The sequence below is a fragment of the Corvus moneduloides genome, chromosome 3 (genome assembly GCF_009650955.1).
Source record: "Corvus moneduloides isolate bCorMon1 chromosome 3, bCorMon1.pri, whole genome shotgun sequence".
Taxonomy (NCBI): Eukaryota; Metazoa; Chordata; class Aves; order Passeriformes; family Corvidae; genus Corvus; species Corvus moneduloides.
Genome location: NC_045478.1, coordinates 61,285,652 through 61,303,401, shown reverse-complemented (window position 1 = coordinate 61,303,401; position 17,750 = coordinate 61,285,652). Strand labels below are relative to the sequence as shown.

The window sequence follows — 17,750 nt, the reverse complement described above, 5'->3', positions numbered from 1 at the left end:
ATAGACTGTACTCAGGGCAGAGATGTCTTCTTCCCATTCTCAAAGTACCTAAACACATTGGGGTTGACATACCCAACACGATGACTCACGAACATTTGTTGACTTCATTCTTCCTTTGCTTCTACAGAACAAATGGGGGGGAAGAGGGAAGAAAGGTTGAAAATTCAATAGATTTGTAATATGATGGCACGTGACATTCTTCTTTCACAGATATGCTTTACTAAACTGTATCATAGGTTACCATCAGCAAAGTTGGGCATGAAAGCAGAACACCATGGGAAAGTTTCTCTAGTAGCTTATGAGCTCTAATTGTCTCCACAGTTATTTAAACACACATCTAACCAAAACAGGCACCTTCATGTTGGCTTGTCCAGGTTACTTTCACCGGTTCAGCTACACAGTTGGCCTTCATGCAGTGACTGCTTCCTTTGTCACTGCTTTTCAGGTGCTCCAAGTTTTTATTTCACCTCTCTTTTTGTCCTGCATCTCTTCTACACTGATATATTTTAAAAGGAAAAAAAGATCTAAGCAATAACACAAGATCTATCTTAACTGAAATACATCTTTTTTTCCCCCTCAGATGTTAAAGTAATCAGTGGGCCCTTTTTACCTACGTGTTTATACAGGACTTGGTACATTGGCTGGGCTCAGTGGGCTGTTCAATGATTTCTGTAAATCCCAGTGTCACAACTGTTCATATTCTGAAAACAAGCAAAATGAGATATCCCAAATCTGCAATCTTTTTTCTTAAGACAAATGAATACTCATGAGTGTATATGTGCATAAAATTGTTCTAACTTCTGAAAACACAATGCAGCAGCAGAGTTGATTACTATTATTATTATTTGCTGCAACAGAAAGAAGATGACATCCAACATGAAATACTGGAAAGAATGGGTAGTTAAAAAATTTCCATACTTGGCTAGTGCAGATTTTTCTTGGTAGCAGCAGCCAGCCAGCCAGCCAGCATGCACATCACCTCAGAAAAGCCACAACACCTACACACAATAATGAGCATGAGAAGGTTCAGACACTATTCCACAGTGACTCAGATTCTGCTAACGCATACGAGAACAGACTAAAATGAATTACTGAATCAATGAGGTCTGAAAGGACTTCTGAGAACATTGAGTCCAGCCTATGACCAAACACCCCCTTGTCAACTAGACCACGGCACTGAGTGCCACATCCAGTCTGTCCTTAAACACCTCCAGGGATGGGGACTCCCCCATCTCCCTGGGCAGCCTGTTCCAATGTCTAACAACCCTTTCTGTAAAAAAATTCCTTCTAATGCCCAACTAAACCTCCCCTGGTGCAGCTTAAGACTGTGTCCCCTTGTCCTGTCCCTAGTTACCTGGAATAGGCTGACCCCTCCACTGGAGTCACTTCAGGGGGAGGGAAAAAAAAGGTTCACAAATTAACCATCTTGTATGTATATTTTGGGTCTTCTTTAGAGATAATACTTTGCCCAATTTGCCTATCAGGGATCTAAAATGTATTGATAACTATATATTAACATAAATCAAAATTTGCAAGTAATATTTCACAACTATTTCAGTTCTGTCACTTGCTCTTGCACATTATAAAGTTCCAGAAACACTCAAATACTTTTGATCACTTTCCACTCAGTAAACACCTGTTTCCCCTTGCTGATTCCTCCTGGTAACTAGGCGCAACTCATTGCTTGCAGTACCTTTTTTTTTTTGTTATTTTTATATACCTAAGGAGTTTTTCTGCATTAGCATAATGTTCCAGAAACATGTAAAACTAACTCAAGTGTTCTCAGCAGCTCAAATAAATTAGCAAAGAGATTTTCTAAATTCCTTTCAGAAGGATACTGCTCAGCTCTACCCTCCTCCCTTTGAAGCAATCACTGAAAGGTATTACTGAAAAGATAAAAATCACTTGTGGTGTTCATCTGCTGAAGAGGCCAATTTCAAGCTTGATTAATGGGACCAAATGAAAGCTTCATTACAATCAAAATTTTAGTCTTACCCACTGCTACTACTACAAGCAGCAGTTAAAGCATTTTCATCTTTCGTTTTTCTGTTAGGATGAGGTGACTTTGCATCTAAATATAATAAATGCATTTAATGTGATGAAAGACAGCAGTCATCTCAAGGCAATTAGAGAGATGCATCACCTACTCTAAACATTATTTAACATGCTTTCTGGTTGACTTCATCCTTTGTCTCTATGGACAAATTAAGGAATTTGGAACTCCCCTGACACTTTCTCTCACAGCTTTTCCAAAATGATTAAAAAGGAGCTGCTGTGCTTATTCCCAAAACAATAAAAAGGGTGATTGCTAAGAAAAAATTAAGTGTTTATGCAGGGATTTTTACAAACGATTTGTTCTACTGTTTTTACTTTAACAGTGCTAAATAGAGTTAAATAACTTCTGTAACAGAACAACTTAAATGGCAGATTTAAAAAACAGACCATCATGCAATGTCAACAGCTGCAATTTTCCTCCAATGCCTACTACACTTCACTGCAGTAAACAAAACGCAAATGTTTTAGAAATAATTGAGTATGTTGGTATATACACAATTAAAGACTGATTATTGCTGTAGTTTGATTTACCAGTTATAACTCACGCTTTATAAACATGTAATTTCTAGTGTGTTTTTGAGTATCAAAATCAACACTCACAAACCATTTGACTTTGGGTTGGTTAGAATGTGGAGCAGGTTGCTGTCCACTCTGTCACTAAGCAGCACTAACAAAAACTTTGTTAACTGGGTCATAACAGTTGTATTTAATATAATGGCAGTTGGTTTTGCCACCACAAACTACCAAAATTTTGTAAATTTTTTGCCTCAGAACAATATAGCTTCATTACAAAATTGATGCTCAACTATTCAGGAGAAAATGAACTTGTTCACACACAACTAAATTGCTTATCTTTTGGAACACAAAACTGTTACAAGGTTCCTATTATATCTTTAGTACAAGGGTTTGATCCTTCTAAGCAATATCCTCAAGTGTCTCCCTTAAAATCACATCAAAGCCAGCAAATCAGTTTAAAAGGAGGAAGAGATGCAAAGAAGAAATTCTTAGATAACTATAAATTCCTGCTCTGTGAAAGTACTCCCTTCTGCAGCACTTAGTAAGATAAATCTTTTTGACCTTGAATTTGTAAAGATAAGCTATAATGATCAGCTGAAGTTCGTGGGGCTTCAATTGCATCACCGGGTGCAGCTCTGCACCTGCAGAAGTTCTCTTTTGGGGTTGGGGTTTTTGTTTGCTTTGGTTTTTTGATTGGTTTGGGTTTGTTTGTTGTTTTGGGGTTTTTGTTGTTCTTTTTTTTTTGGGGGGGGGGGGGGATGGGGTGCTAAAGGCGATATTAAATTGAATATTGCACAGATGACTTGCAAAGGGGGATTACAGCCAGCCTGTGTCAGCCTCTACAGTAACACCGATAGAAACTACTGATAGAGCGAGGGGAGAGAAGGAAGGGGCATTTTTCCCAAGTCAGGGCTTTATTCCCTAATAGGACAAAAACCCCCCAAGCCAAAAAACCCCCCAAGCCCTAACCAAACCACCCCCCTGGGCCCCTTCTGCCTTGCCCCGTCCCTCGGTTACCGCGGTTCCGCCGCGCCGCTGCCCCGCCTGGAGCCGCTCATGGCCACGGCCGTGCCCCTGGCAACGCGTCCCGGGGAAGGACGAAGAGGAGGCCCTGGCTAGGGAAGGGGGGACACAGCTCGGTGGCTGCGAATGAACAGTCTTCATAAGGGGATGCTCACAGAAACGCCAGGGTTTGTTGGTTTTGTTTGTTTGTTTTCACTTCAAATAAACATCACCCGAGAAAATTTGCTGGCATTTTGTCTCAAAAAAAGTCAGAAGAGACGAGCAGAGCAGAGGGCACTTGAGCAGCGGCTCCTGTGACCCAGGCAGGCTTTCCTTCTCCCCCCAGAACCTGCCAAAGGAGCACCCCCGCAGCCCGGAGAAAGTAGGCTTCCTTGATGTCTGCTGAACTACCGCCAGCCGAAAGGGCACCTCCTCCTCTTCCTCACCTTTCATCCAAACAAAGTGGATAAACATGGGAAGAGAGGAAATGAAAGCTGCAATAAAAGAAAGTTAGGCCTGCGGGTCTATAGGGGCTGCATATCATTTCCTCTGAAGACCCTGTGAGCTTTAATCAGCCTCTGGGGACAGTGCCATCGTGCACTATTTCTGTACTCACAAATCAAAAAGCACCCCACCTTTCCCAGGAATGCTGACGTAATCACGTTTTGCAGAGAAGAAAATGGCAAAGCTAGGGATGGTACTAATTTTTTTGTCCTTGTCCCTGTGTGCCCGACGCCGTTTCACTGCTGTTGCCGAGCACACAGGACACCCCAAGCAGGGGGTTTGCCGGCGTGGATCATCACCCTAATTAAAATGCTGCATCGCTTAAAGCACACAGATATACGATGCCATCCCTCAGCTGGAATCTGACACTAAACTCATAAAGGAAAGGACAAAAATCGCTTAATGTGAGGAAGGAGCGCTGCGAACAGGTCAGGGGAAATGGAGACCCTGCACGGGGCTGGGGCGGTGCAGCACAAGCAGCAGCAGTGGAGGAGCCGCCAGCATCCACCTTCCTGAGCCTCAGGGGAAAGACACAATCGCTGGGGGTGCGCGGGGTGACGACAGCTCCTTGGTGGCACCCTTCCAGTTCATCCTCACGGGCGAAGAGTGAGCTACCAGCCACACAAGACGGCACAGGGGTACAAAAACGTATCACAAAAAACACTGTTCTTAACTGCACGCAAATGCTGGTGCTGCAGCAGAGGAGTGAAACCCAGTAGGGCACCTCCGGAACAAAATTATCCAGTGCTGACAGAGTGGATGGGGGTGCAGAGAAGGGACAAAGCTGCTACCACTGCATGGTGCAAAATGTTGCTCCAGGGTAACCTCATTCTTCATTAAGTATTTTTGACAGGTTAAAATTGTACTGGCAGTCTTGCATAAACCTAGCATAAATCTGGCACGTTTTACTATACACTGCAAATATCATCCTGGATTTGTCCAGCATTCCACTACAGCCTAATCTGTCCTACTACTGGAGTGGCGTGCAGATGCAGGATTAAATGATTGCGAAACTTTGTCCTGACTTTTCTAAGCATGTGCTCGAGCACACTTCCCCATCGCTAGTCCTGCAGTGCCACGGCTGGTTCGGGAGTTACACTTCAGCTGCTTCTACACCCTTGGTGACGGGGAAGGAAAGCTTATACTGCTGTATTTTACCACAGATCTATGGAGTTATTTGCCCTTAAAAAAACACTTGGATCTGATGAACTGTAGCAAGAGTAACAACAAAAGAGACAAGATTAAAAAAGGATGAAGGAAAGTAGAAATGTCACATAACACTCTGAAAAAAGAACGGGACAGTTTGGTGGGGTGCAATACCCACTTCAAGCCATTTGACTGAGAATAAACTACCTTATTACACAATGCTCACGCTTTCAAATGCTTTACCCTTGTTTGCTAGTATTTCAAAGTAGAGTTCTCAAAAGAATCTCATGTTTCTTTTTCCTTAACAGGGACAGGAAATAACAATTTAGGAAGGATAAATTTGGGATTTTTAATTCTAAATAATTTCAAGGAGTCATTTTCATGGATCAAAATTCTTCCTGTTGTGCTTGATAAAATACATGGAAAGGATGTTCTCAGCCTTTCTGAGCAAAGAACGATGCAAATGTCTTGAATGTATGTACCTAATAAAGCCACACTAATTTTTGAAACAAAAAGTAATTTAAAAATTACTACAAACTTTCCCTTCCATGAAAATGCTCGGTGTTGAGAAAAGATGCTAAAATTGATCTGTGTTATGAAACCCCAATTCCAGCACCCAGTACACTCAAAAATGTACCAGCTGATATTCTGCAAGTGTCTAAATGAGAATGGATGTCTAAAAATAATTTCAAAGCCAAAAGTCACAGAATGATGCCCCCGTGATACGCACATGTCGTGGGGTTAGCAATCTTCTGAAGGAAATAACCTGGTTTTACAACCCTGGACTTCCCCCCTGGACAAAGGGGGTGGTGAAAATGCAATACGCGTATGGGGGAACTAATCAGGCTTGGGAAAGAAGTGTAAATGAAAGCTGCTGCTGCTGCTGTATTAGGTCGTTTTCAGTTTGAGGAAGTTAAACCAGATACAGAGTCCTTGAAAGTCTAAACTCATGCAGCTATTTTGCAAATTCTCTGTATGTGGATCTTAGGTTTCCACACATATATGAAAACTCCCCGATTTGCACTGGGCAACTAGCTCCTGCTAATGCTTCCATCACAATCCAGCAAAGTAGCAGCAAAACTTCCAAGGGCCAATCTAACACCATGGATGCAGTCAAAGCTGAGCATCCAATACATGACAAAGGCATTCAAATGTAGCTCTAATTCAGGATTACCTGAAAACAAGGATACAACCAACTACAGAAAAACAGGGATGTTCTTTGTTGACATAAAGATACTTGAGCCCTCAGTGCAAGTTGCAGGCCCTTCTCTGCCTGGAGGAATTTACCTGTCTCCTAATTACCTAACCTTAGCCCAGGGGTACACATGCTCATTGAGCAGAAATAGGACCACCACACAGATTCTAACACAAGAGTCACTGGACAGTAGGAAAAGTAGGTGGAAAGACCCTTCAGCTAGCTTGAGGGAGCACTCCTGGACCCTAACCCTTTTTCCTGAATTGTTCTGCATTTTACACAGATCCTAGACAAAATTAACAATTATGTGTGTATATAAACCATCCAGGACCACAACTCAGTGCATTTCCTGATCTATGGCAATTAATGGTATTTTTTGGGAAGTGGGAGATAAGAGTTGAAACCTATCCCAGATGCAACTGCATGAAATGCCTCATCAGGCCTTTCATCAATTAGAGTCACTTGGAAAGCATCAGCCTTACCATGGTAGTGCGAGACTAATCACTTAGTTAACATTAAGAAAGCAAATAAGAAAGCCCATAGTATATATCTTGATATATCTCACCTCAGCTTTTAATCTTTTACTTCATTAGGCTTGGAAGAAGTAGAATCCCAGGAAAAATAAACTTCTACAAGGATGAAGATTTTTCTTAACAGGGAGTTTGAAAGATTGTGATTATGTCACTTGCTGGAAAGTGATACAACTAAAGCAGCACACAAATACTGAATATGTTTATTCACTGTAAGTTATCGTAAGAGGACATTTTATATTTCTTTCACAGTGGAAACAAAGCCAGATGAGCTAAATCTCAAAAAAGCACTGTAAATAAAAACCCTTCTCACAACATGTCTGCAGAATTCACAACTGCAAAGCTGAGGCAGAATGTGGATCTGTGAATCTATAAAATAATTCTTCATTCATGTAAAAATACATGTAAGTGGACTTTTTATTTCCAGGGCTGTTAGAAACAGAAGTACACCAGCAAGAACAAAAATGTATAGAAGTTTTCAAAATCTTTTTTAGGAAAAAAACCCCAAACCAGAAGCAAACAAGAAAACATAGGCAGTCCACACTATATGACATGTTTTTCCTCACATGTGTTCTGCCACTGACATATGGAAAAGAATGGAAGGACCATTTTAACCAGCACATTTTCAGTTTTATTTTAAAATCCTTAGATAAGTGTTAGGTGAATTTCAACTTACATTTTTGCTTTAAATAAAAATAATTACAAGCTTTTGTTCTGTAATTTTGGGTAAACAGAAAACTGGCAAGCAAACAAACTTTAGTGAAAAAAACCCAACAGCTCTGTACAAGATTCCATTTTGGAATTTTTATTTTAGACACAATTAAGGGTTTCTTTTCAGATTAAAACGATTTCATAGAGTAATTTTCATGCAACAGAGTGAACTTTTTTCCTATGCTGTCTGACAGCACAGGAGACAAATGTTCACATGGAACAAGTTGTTAAATAGTTAACCATGAATGCAAATACACTGTGAACTTTAAAGAAACTATTTCAACAACAACAGTTAGGGTTTATGGGACATCAGCAAGGTGTGTAAACCAAAGTGTTTTGGAAATGTTTTAGTTACAGCAAGAGTAACACCACAGTATTTCCATTTTTGCTGAGAACACATGGAGCATCTATCAGTTCTAGAAGTGATTCTGGAAATGACACCATCAACTGCACCAACCTTAGTAAGTAATTACCAGATACATTTTAAGAGATTCTCAATGATTTTTAAGGTTTTGAAATTTTAACAGGAATATAAGTAGCGTAAAAAGTCAGAAAATTCCTTATTATTCCTCTGTCTTGTTACAGAAGAACATTTTATGATACCTATCTCTTGCATCTGTATCTTTCAAAACCTCATTGAATAAATATGCTTTACAGGTTTATGCATAAAATCTGTTTCAAAGAAAAAAAATCCAAAAACTAAGAGCTGAATTATTTTAAGTTGGCTTCCCCAGCCACTGAAATAGTGTAACTGTGTCTGACTTGCACAAAATTATATAATTTATTTCAATATTCTTACAAGCTTCTAGTCATTCAATCAATTTATTTTCCACATCAATTTATCTTAAGAAACCGTATATACATAAGAAATTATTGTAGATATCTTACACAACTTATCAAGTATTCAGACAGATGTGTGTACTGGTATTCACTGTGCCTGTGACATTACTTTCCTCCTATTTCATCAACAATGAAAGTCATCACCATCAAAAATTGACTTACAAATACAGTTGTTCAAAAGGTAGAAGACAAAAATAGAAAGTAAAAAACATTTTTTGTTATGGTACTCAGAATTACTGAAAATGCCTTTGGTTTTTTCCATAAATATTCAAACGGCATATGAAACGAAAATCTCAAAAATTTGGATGTACAAATCAGTAACTCCTGAGTTATACTGTAGAAGCATTTTGGGCAATCAGTTGTAACACAGATGTATAGAAGGAACTTGCTTGAATACTCAAGTTAAAAAAACACCATATTACAGCACATGCTATTCTTCTAACACATGCTTTATGTTATGTTTTTAATAGTAAATTCCACCTAAATGCAATAGGCTCATGCTGGTATTTCATGAAGCTGTATTACAAAAGGAATTAACACTGAATAGCTACAAAAACGTTTCCTATTTTTAAGTAAACTGTAGCAAACCCATCAGCAGAGCACAGCGCCTCATTGGAATATGTCCTCACAACTTTTTAGTGTCATGGGAGACTGTAACACTGGCATTACAGCAACATTGTTTTTTCTGTTTTTCATACAATCAATCAAAATCTTACAAAAATATAGCCAACCAACATAAAATTATGCTGCATGTTCAATTCTGCCTAGAGATAGCACTTCGCAGTTACAGCTATGGAAGTCAAGTATTTGGAATTACGGCTGTGCATTCCTTACACAGCCATGTAGTCACACCATATAAACTTCTCTTTGTGAGGGGCAAAAGATGAAAAGTGCACTTTTAATCAACTGGAGAATAGAACTAGTTTTTTTCAGCATGACATCATGTCTTACATTAGCATTCACACGCTACGCTAAGAATTCCATGTATTTTAGTACTCTTCATAATTCAGTAACACTGAGCAAATGCTGCTGCATCTCCTAATTGATTTTGTATTTTGTAGGATTGTATTTATCATAACTTCATACTACTAATTTTCACTGATCTGCATTGTGAGCTCCCAGAAGTAACAGCCTGAAAGCAACCTGGGCACAGGGACACATAAACAACCAGTAAAAAACAAAACCAAGTTTGTCAGCATGTGTAAGGACTGTGTAAGACACAAATCTATGCATCAAGGGTGGCCTAAGCAGTGACTTTCTCTTCTTGTCCATTACACACCTTTAAACCTCTCCAGCAAATTAAGTCTGCACCTTACAGACAATCTGAGCACAGGCAAAGCAGATTTCGTCCCAAATTCGTTTTGTCTCTCTGAGCAAGGTGTGGTCTCATTCCACATATTTCATAATTTCCATCTCTCGTTCTTGACCCAAAGTTGTTGCTTCAAAATGCATTTGAAACAAGATAACAGCATTTTCAAAGATGAGACACTGAGGCTCCAGTGCACAGAGTCCTCGTGTCGTTTACATAATTGATCAAAGCACTAAAGCCAGAGTGCTGCTGAGCTCTCTCCAGTCAGAGAAACCTTCAGCAGCCTGACTTCAGCTTTCTTGACTGGATTTCTAATTTCTGCAGTTCAATCAGGTGCCTAAGGATGAGGATGAATTCACTCTGTAGGAGTACTAAGCCAAAGATACACAGGAGATGAGTAAATAGAGTAAACCCAGGTCTCAAAATTAGAACTCTACCTACAATTGCCTCATTGCCTCATGAAATTCCTTGCATCTTTGTTTTTGAATACTTGACCTTGAAACCTTAAAATACTCTTTCAGATTTAAGAAGAAAATAAACACAAATAATCAAAGTCATCAGCATTTGGAACATACTTATCCACTGTATAAATCTTTATCGTATGAACATAACGAGCAGCAGCTTTGGAGACCAGGGTAGAAGAGTAGAAATAGGCACCTAACTCCAGTTAACAGGAACCTGTATGGCATATGCTTCTCTAGCCCGTACTTCTCAGTGCAACTGGGGATTCTATTCCCTCCCCGAAAATTAAGGCATCCCTCTTAAAAACAACCAACCAGCCAAAAACCCACAAACAAATACATTTGACAAATAAAGAGAATCATCACAACAGAAGGAAGTAGCAGTGCTTGAACCTCATACATACACTGCTGACAGGCCACCTGCAAATCAAGTCTGCATTAAATCTAAAATCCAGTTAATGTAACTGCTTGGTTTCATTAATTTGTTTGTTTGGGGAGGTTTCTCTGTGTGCTTCTTCTTGGTAGAGCTTTGTAAATAAACAGTATCTTCAATACTCTTAAAATGAGATTGTCCTTTCTCCCATTAATCTCCCTACCAGGTGGGACAACTTCTCTCCCACAGGCAAACTGGCTAGCAACATTCACTTGTGCTTTAAAATTGAAATTCAATTTTCAATTCTACATGAATATTTACAAGCTGTCACCCAATAACTTATCACTTAATAGCAAACTATACTCAAAACATCAAAAGAATCTGTCTGGAATTAATTTCTGAATTGTCTAAAGTACTAACCTTCATGCAATGCATGAAATGACGTGGAGTATAAATTATTCTGAAATAAGTAAATTCATGCTAATGTGGCATTAGGGAAATTGTTTCTGAAGCAAATTTTTCACTTGTTAAACTTTCACTCATTAAACTCATACCCAGTGATGAGGAAAAAATATTATGGAAAACTAAATAATCAACTTAAAGGTCTCCTGAACTTGGACATTAGGAAAACAAAATGTATTGAAATGCAGATTGATTTACATGTACAAAGACAGTTCATAAATTTTTGCACATTAAAGTCTTTTGTGGGACAAAAACAACAAATTACTTTGGAGGAAAAAGTGCAAACAGAAAAGCATCTTTACTGAAGCCAAGCATGGAACTCAGAAAGTTCCAAAATTAAACTCAGACTAAATCTCTCTTTCAGAATATTAGGAATCGTTTAACTAAAGGCCAGCATCAAACTGAACTACCCCGTATTTTCCACTTACCATCCACTCAGGTTCAGAAGCCTGAACTTGCTCACCTTGTCCAGGTTTTAGGCCAACCTGAGTGTCAGATTTCAGTGTTCTCAAACTACAGAGAGGTGCAGGATGAAACTTATTCAAGGCTTGATGAAATGGGACACTGTGTTCCCATTTTCTATCTCCTGTCAATTTTCTATAGTTTAGATCACCTTTGAAAAGAAGCAAGTTTGACTTCTGTAGCTCAGCATACAAGTCAGGAGCAACTTCACTCATACTGGAAAAGTCATGTGGTAAAGTCCAAAACATGTGGTCACAGAAAACCCAAACTCCCTTTTTCAAATTGCCCTCCCAGTTTATCCCACATCTAGACATCCACATATGATTAGCTGACCCCAGTTGTTTAATAGTCCAGTTAAAATCATGCTTTGTGGTATCTGATACATACCATGGAATACTTTTTCCATGAAAATAGACTTCATCGGCTAGCTTTGATGATAGCAAGAAATCAGCCAACACAAGATCACTTACAAGTTCAAATCCAGCATTATCCAGGATTATGTCAACTCTAACATTACTTCTTTCTGTTCTATTTTTTTTGGCATTTACAAGTAGTGACCAAACTTTTTCCATATCATTCACTAAGATGTAAGGTACCATGTTTTCCAGGGATTGCAAGGGACTAGATTTCTGAGAGCTGTCTTGACCAGCTGAAAAAGAAAGGTCACACTTATTGCCCCACAATGACACCTAGAAGGAAGAAAAAAAAAACATTTGCTAAGTCTCACTGTAGTTAGATTCTAAACTTTACGTACACTATAAAGATTTTGTTTCCTTGGTTTTGGTTTAGGTAATAAAGGTTCTAACTCCACATATTCTTCCCAGCTTTAATAAAACTCAACTTCTTGCACAGATATCTGAACATAGACAAGATTTTGTGGAAGAAACCAAACAAAGCTCTGGATTTACACAGGCATCAGAAGTGACAAAGATGGAAGATTTAGATCATCATAAACACATTGATCACAAAGCTCAAAACAGAAATATTCTCCATACTGCAATTCCAAAAAATATCAGTGGTAACACAGAAAAAGGAATAATAAAAGCAGCTTTGTTTTTTTATTACATGCAGCCAAATAAGTATTTTAAGTATATATATTTTAAGTACTCACTAATGAGCCCTTTGTAAAGATTCATCAATACTTGGTGTGCACTGTTGCCAACTAACAGACTTATTTGTAATCCCATGATACTTTGGTGTTTCTACCCAAAGGCACTATATTCCAAGAATAATGCTGTTATAAAGCTTTTAAACCACTTCTGATTCAGACTGACTTCTAATTTTTTCTCCAAAGAAGTCTCAAAAACATTTAAAGTGCCAACTAAAATTAACTGTTTTAAGAAATTATAGGTAAACATCAAAAACGTAATCTGGAACTTGACTTAAAGTGTTTGAGAGATACTGGTTTTGAAGGAAGAATTGATGGGTTTTCATACACATAATGAAGACCAGCAGTTAATAAAAAAGTGTCACATTTATACAAGTACACAAAATATAAATATTTCCAGAATAGCAGCAATACAGTATGGCTATCAGGACTTCATCACACTTCTACAAACAAAAGATCCATATTTTTATTTCCATATGAAGTTCAGATTCTTTACAACTTCAAATTCTTGTTTGTTTCATAGAAGAAATATTTTAAATTATTGTGTTAAGCACTACCAGTTTACCTGCAATAGCTTAAAAAGTTCCTCCTTAAGTTGCTTTTCATCTAGATCCTTGATGTTCTTAAGAAGTTCCTGAAAGTAAGTGCATAAGGCAATAACAGCTTCTTGGGATTCAAAGAAATTTTGAGCCTTTCCTTCCTTAAATACGTCAAAGTTGTCAATAGGTGGGCTAAAAAGAGAAGAACAAATATGTTGACACACTTTCCACATTTTTCATGACAGCACATGCAAATGAAGCTCAAAGGTGAGCTTTTTTAGACTGTATTATAGGCCCTAGTTAGATTTTCCACTTCTCATTCATCATACTATATTTTCACACCTCTCCGTAGCCCGATGTTGTATCTTGCTAAAACAGACACTACGCAAGGCACCTTTATATAACAATATATTCTGAAAGTGAACAAGTATTCAATCACAGCAATTCTGGGAACTGTCCATACGGTGAGCACTTTGAACTCCAATCTTCAGACAAGAGAATTAAAACTGTAACATACAAGTGAACTCAAGTCAAGAAACGCTGGCCTGATTTTAAACGTGCTTGTGTGTGCTGGAGTGTACTTCCCATACCAAATTCTCTTAAAGCAACAGGAAGTTATTCCTATGAAAGTTTTTACTAGGATTTTGGAAAATGACCATGACAAATGAGAATGTTGTAATATATTAAAATTATAGACCAATCTATTATGAGACATATTTGCACGAAGACCTTTCAACAAACAATTGAACTTCCATCCAAGTATATCCTTAAGAGCAACTAAATAATGGAGATCAAGAAACTTAAAGCGTACTACTGAAAAGTATCTGCTCAGCTTTTAAAGTGCAACCCAGTGGAGCAACTTCATATTTGAAGCTTTTGGTACAAGAGTTCAAATTACACAACATACCAGTAGAAACTGAGTCCCATTAACTGTATTTGCATCTCCGCAACACTACGGGTAAATCCAGCACTCATGGAGCTTTCAAATTTTTTTGGCAGCACTGGGATCTTAAATTGTTCATTCCTACCCCATGACGTTGTACTGGCACATCTCCATGGTACCAGCACAACAAGCTTTTCCTGGCCAGTTATTTTTAACCAGTGTCAGCTCCCAAAGTTCAACGCAACACATGGTCTACAAGCACTGCTGTAACTAAGAAGCTGGTGTAGAATGAACAACAGCGGCTGCTTAAGATGAGTCTGCTGCTCTAAGAAACAGTTCTCTAATGGTAACTTCAGATTTCAAGCCACAAAACACGTTAGAATTACCAACAGATTTGTGGCTCTCATATACTGTGTTTAAGGCTTAAGAGAAAATTCTACACCAACAAACCTTTTAGAAATGCTACATGATTTTCATTCACATTAGTCTGCAAGGTCAAGCTATACAGTCAAGCTTAAAAGTTTCCATGCAGACCAACTCACCAAAACTGAAGCATAAAAAAATGAATAAGCTTCAAATTCTGCTGAATTGAAGAAGTAAAGGTATTAATTTTAAATCTGAGGTGCAAGATGAGGAAAAAGGAGTATGGTAAAAGCTTAAAATTTTCCTTTATCTTACTCCTCAGCTGTCTTGCTTTTTCCCAAAACAAAAATGGGTAAGAGCAGTGTTTTGCAAATTAACACACCAATCCAGTAAATACGTACTTCTGTGCTAATGCTGCATGGATTCTTCGATACATGTAACACTCTACATACAGCCAAGGGGACTGAAACCAACTTGGTTCTCCACTTCCATTTGGTAAATTTCGTTGGTAGTCCAGGTATTGGTTCCACAGCGCAGCATCAGGCAGCTCATCTTCCAAAGGCGTCACTGGCTTGTCTGTTTGCAGCTCATTCCGCAGCTTGGAGAGGAAAGATATAGCTCTCTTCTCCGCTTCAACACCCTTCTGAAAAAAGTGGAGAACAAAAGTTCCTATTCTGTACATTTATTCCTGTAGACACAGATCAGCCGTTCATGGAACGTGCAATATTTTAATTGCCAAATGAGAGCTCCCGACAAATCAGAGCTCGATTCAACAAAATATGTTTTGGTGAATAAAGCTCATTTCAGATCCAACATCCTAAAATGAATTTCATATGGAATTTCTTTTTAGATTGGACTTTTTGCTTATTAGAGGTGATGAGTGTGTTGAAACACAGTCATATTAAGAAGGTGTTACTGTCTATCAAACACTGCATCAACACAAAAACCCAAGTAAATGATGAAATTGCAGAAGTGACAGATCAGAAAAAGGTTAGACAGAAAGGTGTGTTACAGAACTAATCAAAAATAGCTACTAGAAAGAAATGATCTTTAAAAAATCAGACAAAAGGATTGAAACAAATAATGACTGTATAAGACACCAGTAAAAACAAGGCAGAGAAGGGGTCTCAAGGACTAGGTGTGTGGGGGGGGGGGATAAACATCAGGGAAAATAGGGACCTTACTCTTACCTCACCATGTTCTTCAAAAAATTCATTTTTATGTCGATGCAGAGTATCAATAACTCTTGTGAGGATCTGGGGCAGTCTGTCTTTAATTGTAAAATATGCAAAGGATCTAAAAAAGAAAGGATCAGTATTGTATTATTGTCAGCAAATGATGAAATAGCTTCAATTTCTAAAAACAAATGCATGATCTTTGTGCTAGTTTGGGCTGAGGTAGAGTTAATTTTCTTCACAGTGGCTGGTATGGGGCTGTGTTCTAGATTTGTGCTGGAGACAGTGTTGATAACACAGGGATGTTTTCCTTACTGCTGAGCAGGGCCTGCACAGAGTCAAGGCCTTTCATGCCTCACCCCACCCCACCCCACCCCACCCCACCAGCGAGGAGGCCCTTGCACGGGATACCAGAAGGGGACACAGCCAGGACAGCTGACCCTAACTCACCCAAAGGCTATTCCAGACCATATGGTGTCATGCTCAGCAGTGGAAACCAGGAGGAAAAGCTGGCCAGGGAGCCTCTGCCCAGGCATCAGTCAGCTCGTGGTGAGCAATTGTTTTCATTTGCCTTACTTGTTCTTCTTGGGTTCTATTTCACTTTGCTCTTTTCATCACAATTTATTCTCATTCCAATTATTAAACTGCTCTTATCTCAGCCCACAAATTTTCTCATTTTTACCCTTCCCATTCACTTCTCCCCACCCCGCTGAGCTCTGTGGTACCTTGTTGCCAGCTAGCCTTATAACACAACAGTATTAAAAGTAGCTTTACGTGCCTTTAAAGCAGTGGACAGCAATAAAAAAGAAAACCAAAACAAACCAAAAAAACCTTCAAACTGGTCAGGTTTTTTGCCTACTTCTGCAAAAAGTGATAAACAGCAGTCTTTTCAAGAAAGAAAGACTGGCCCTACCAAAACAGCGAGAAAATGCAGTTAATTCTAGGCTAAAACGCGACCTCTATTGCTCAGATACCCAGATGCAAAATCAGGGAAACGTAAAATTAAAAGTGCAGATATCTGCTCAAAGTTTACTACGTATCTCATATCAACAAGAAACGCGCTCTCCATTATACACTTGATTTACATTTTCTCTAAAGGCTGTTTATGTACGAGGACAACAACTAGAACGCGGCAAGGCCCGCAAAGAGCGCACAGCGGGCCTGCAAGATGATTTTTATTGTGACATTTCTACCCGGTGCGTCGGAACCCCGGAGCCGAGCAGCTGCACAGGGGCACGGGACGGGCGCCGATACCGCTCCACGGCCCGCTCCGACCGGGGATTGCGGCGGCGGCAGCGCCGCGCCCGCAGCGCCGCCTACGGGCCCCGGCTGTCCCCGCCCGCCCCCCCGGGCCAAGAGCCGCCCCACGGCCCCGCCCAGCGCCCGAAAACCTTCGCTCCCCGGTGGCGGGGCGCCGGACGGCCCCTCAGCTCACTCCCGCCCCCCGCCTCGCTGCCGGTGACGAGCGCGCCCGGCCGTGACGGACCCCTTAAACCTGCCCGACAGGGACACCGGGAGCGCCGGTACCGCCGCCATCTTGCTCCGCCCCCCCGCGGGCCGGCGCCCCGCCCTCCCCCTGCCCTCTCCCGGAAGCGGGCCCAAGCGCCAGCCGGACGTTATTGGCGCGCGGGCCGCGCCCCGCCGCGCGGCGACGGACGGGCGGGGCGTGTCGGCCCGCGCGCCCTGGCGGGGCCCGGCGGGCGGTGGGCGGGGCCGCGGCTCGCGCGGCGGAGAGCGGCGCGCCCCCTCCCCCAGGTCAGTGCTGGCGCGCGGCGGCGGCGGGAACCGCCTCGCCCCTCCCGCCGCGGCGGCGGCGGCGGGCGCGCGCGCGGGGCGGGGGAAGGGAGGGGAAGGAGGGCCGGGCCGGCGGCGCTGCGGGTGCCCTTGGCGGCCCCGCGCCCCGGCCGGAGCTGCGGGGGAGCCCGCGCCGGGGCAGGGGAGGGGGGCGAAGCCCCTCCCGGGAGAATCCCGGGGCTGCGGGGCCTGCCGCAATGCCCGCGAGACGGGTGTCGGCGAGCTGAGGCCAGCTCCGATCCTGCCGCGGAGGGGAGGGCCTCGCGACGTTCCTCGCGAGGAGGGCGCAGTTTCGGGGCGAGCACGAGCCCTGCCTGCGGGT

General features: G+C 41.1%; 2 protein-coding genes across 3 annotated transcripts in view; both read right to left on the bottom strand.

The window, feature by feature from the left end:
* CCDC170 (coiled-coil domain containing 170) overlaps positions 1–3,648 on the bottom strand; it is a 36,536-nt gene extending 32,888 nt beyond the window's left edge. The window contains exons 1-2 of the mRNA XM_032101857.1: positions 3,589–3,648; positions 73–121 (exon numbers count right to left, since the gene is read on the bottom strand). Coding sequence (XP_031957748.1) covers positions 73–121; positions 3,589–3,629 — 90 coding nt within the window. The 5' untranslated portion in view covers positions 3,630–3,648. The remainder of the gene's footprint in view (positions 1–72; positions 122–3,588) is intronic.
* A 3,699-nt stretch (positions 3,649–7,347) lies between these two features.
* On the bottom strand, positions 7,348–17,220 carry ARMT1 (acidic residue methyltransferase 1). 2 transcript variants are annotated; one of them, XM_032101855.1, is made up of 5 exons: positions 17,121–17,220; positions 15,650–15,755; positions 14,861–15,102; positions 13,240–13,405; positions 7,348–12,255 (listed from the first exon to the last, which is right to left on the bottom strand). In XM_032101855.1, the coding sequence occupies exons 1-5, from the start codon at positions 17,168–17,170 to the stop codon at positions 11,488–11,490; spliced, it is 1,332 nt and encodes a 443-aa protein (XP_031957746.1). In that variant the 5' UTR covers positions 17,171–17,220; the 3' UTR covers positions 7,348–11,487. The 2 variants fall into 2 exon arrangements, with proteins under 2 accessions (XP_031957746.1, XP_031957745.1); XM_032101854.1 differs by lacking the exon at positions 17,121–17,220 and adding an exon at positions 16,085–16,969.
* Between the last annotated feature and the right edge of the window lie 530 nt (positions 17,221–17,750).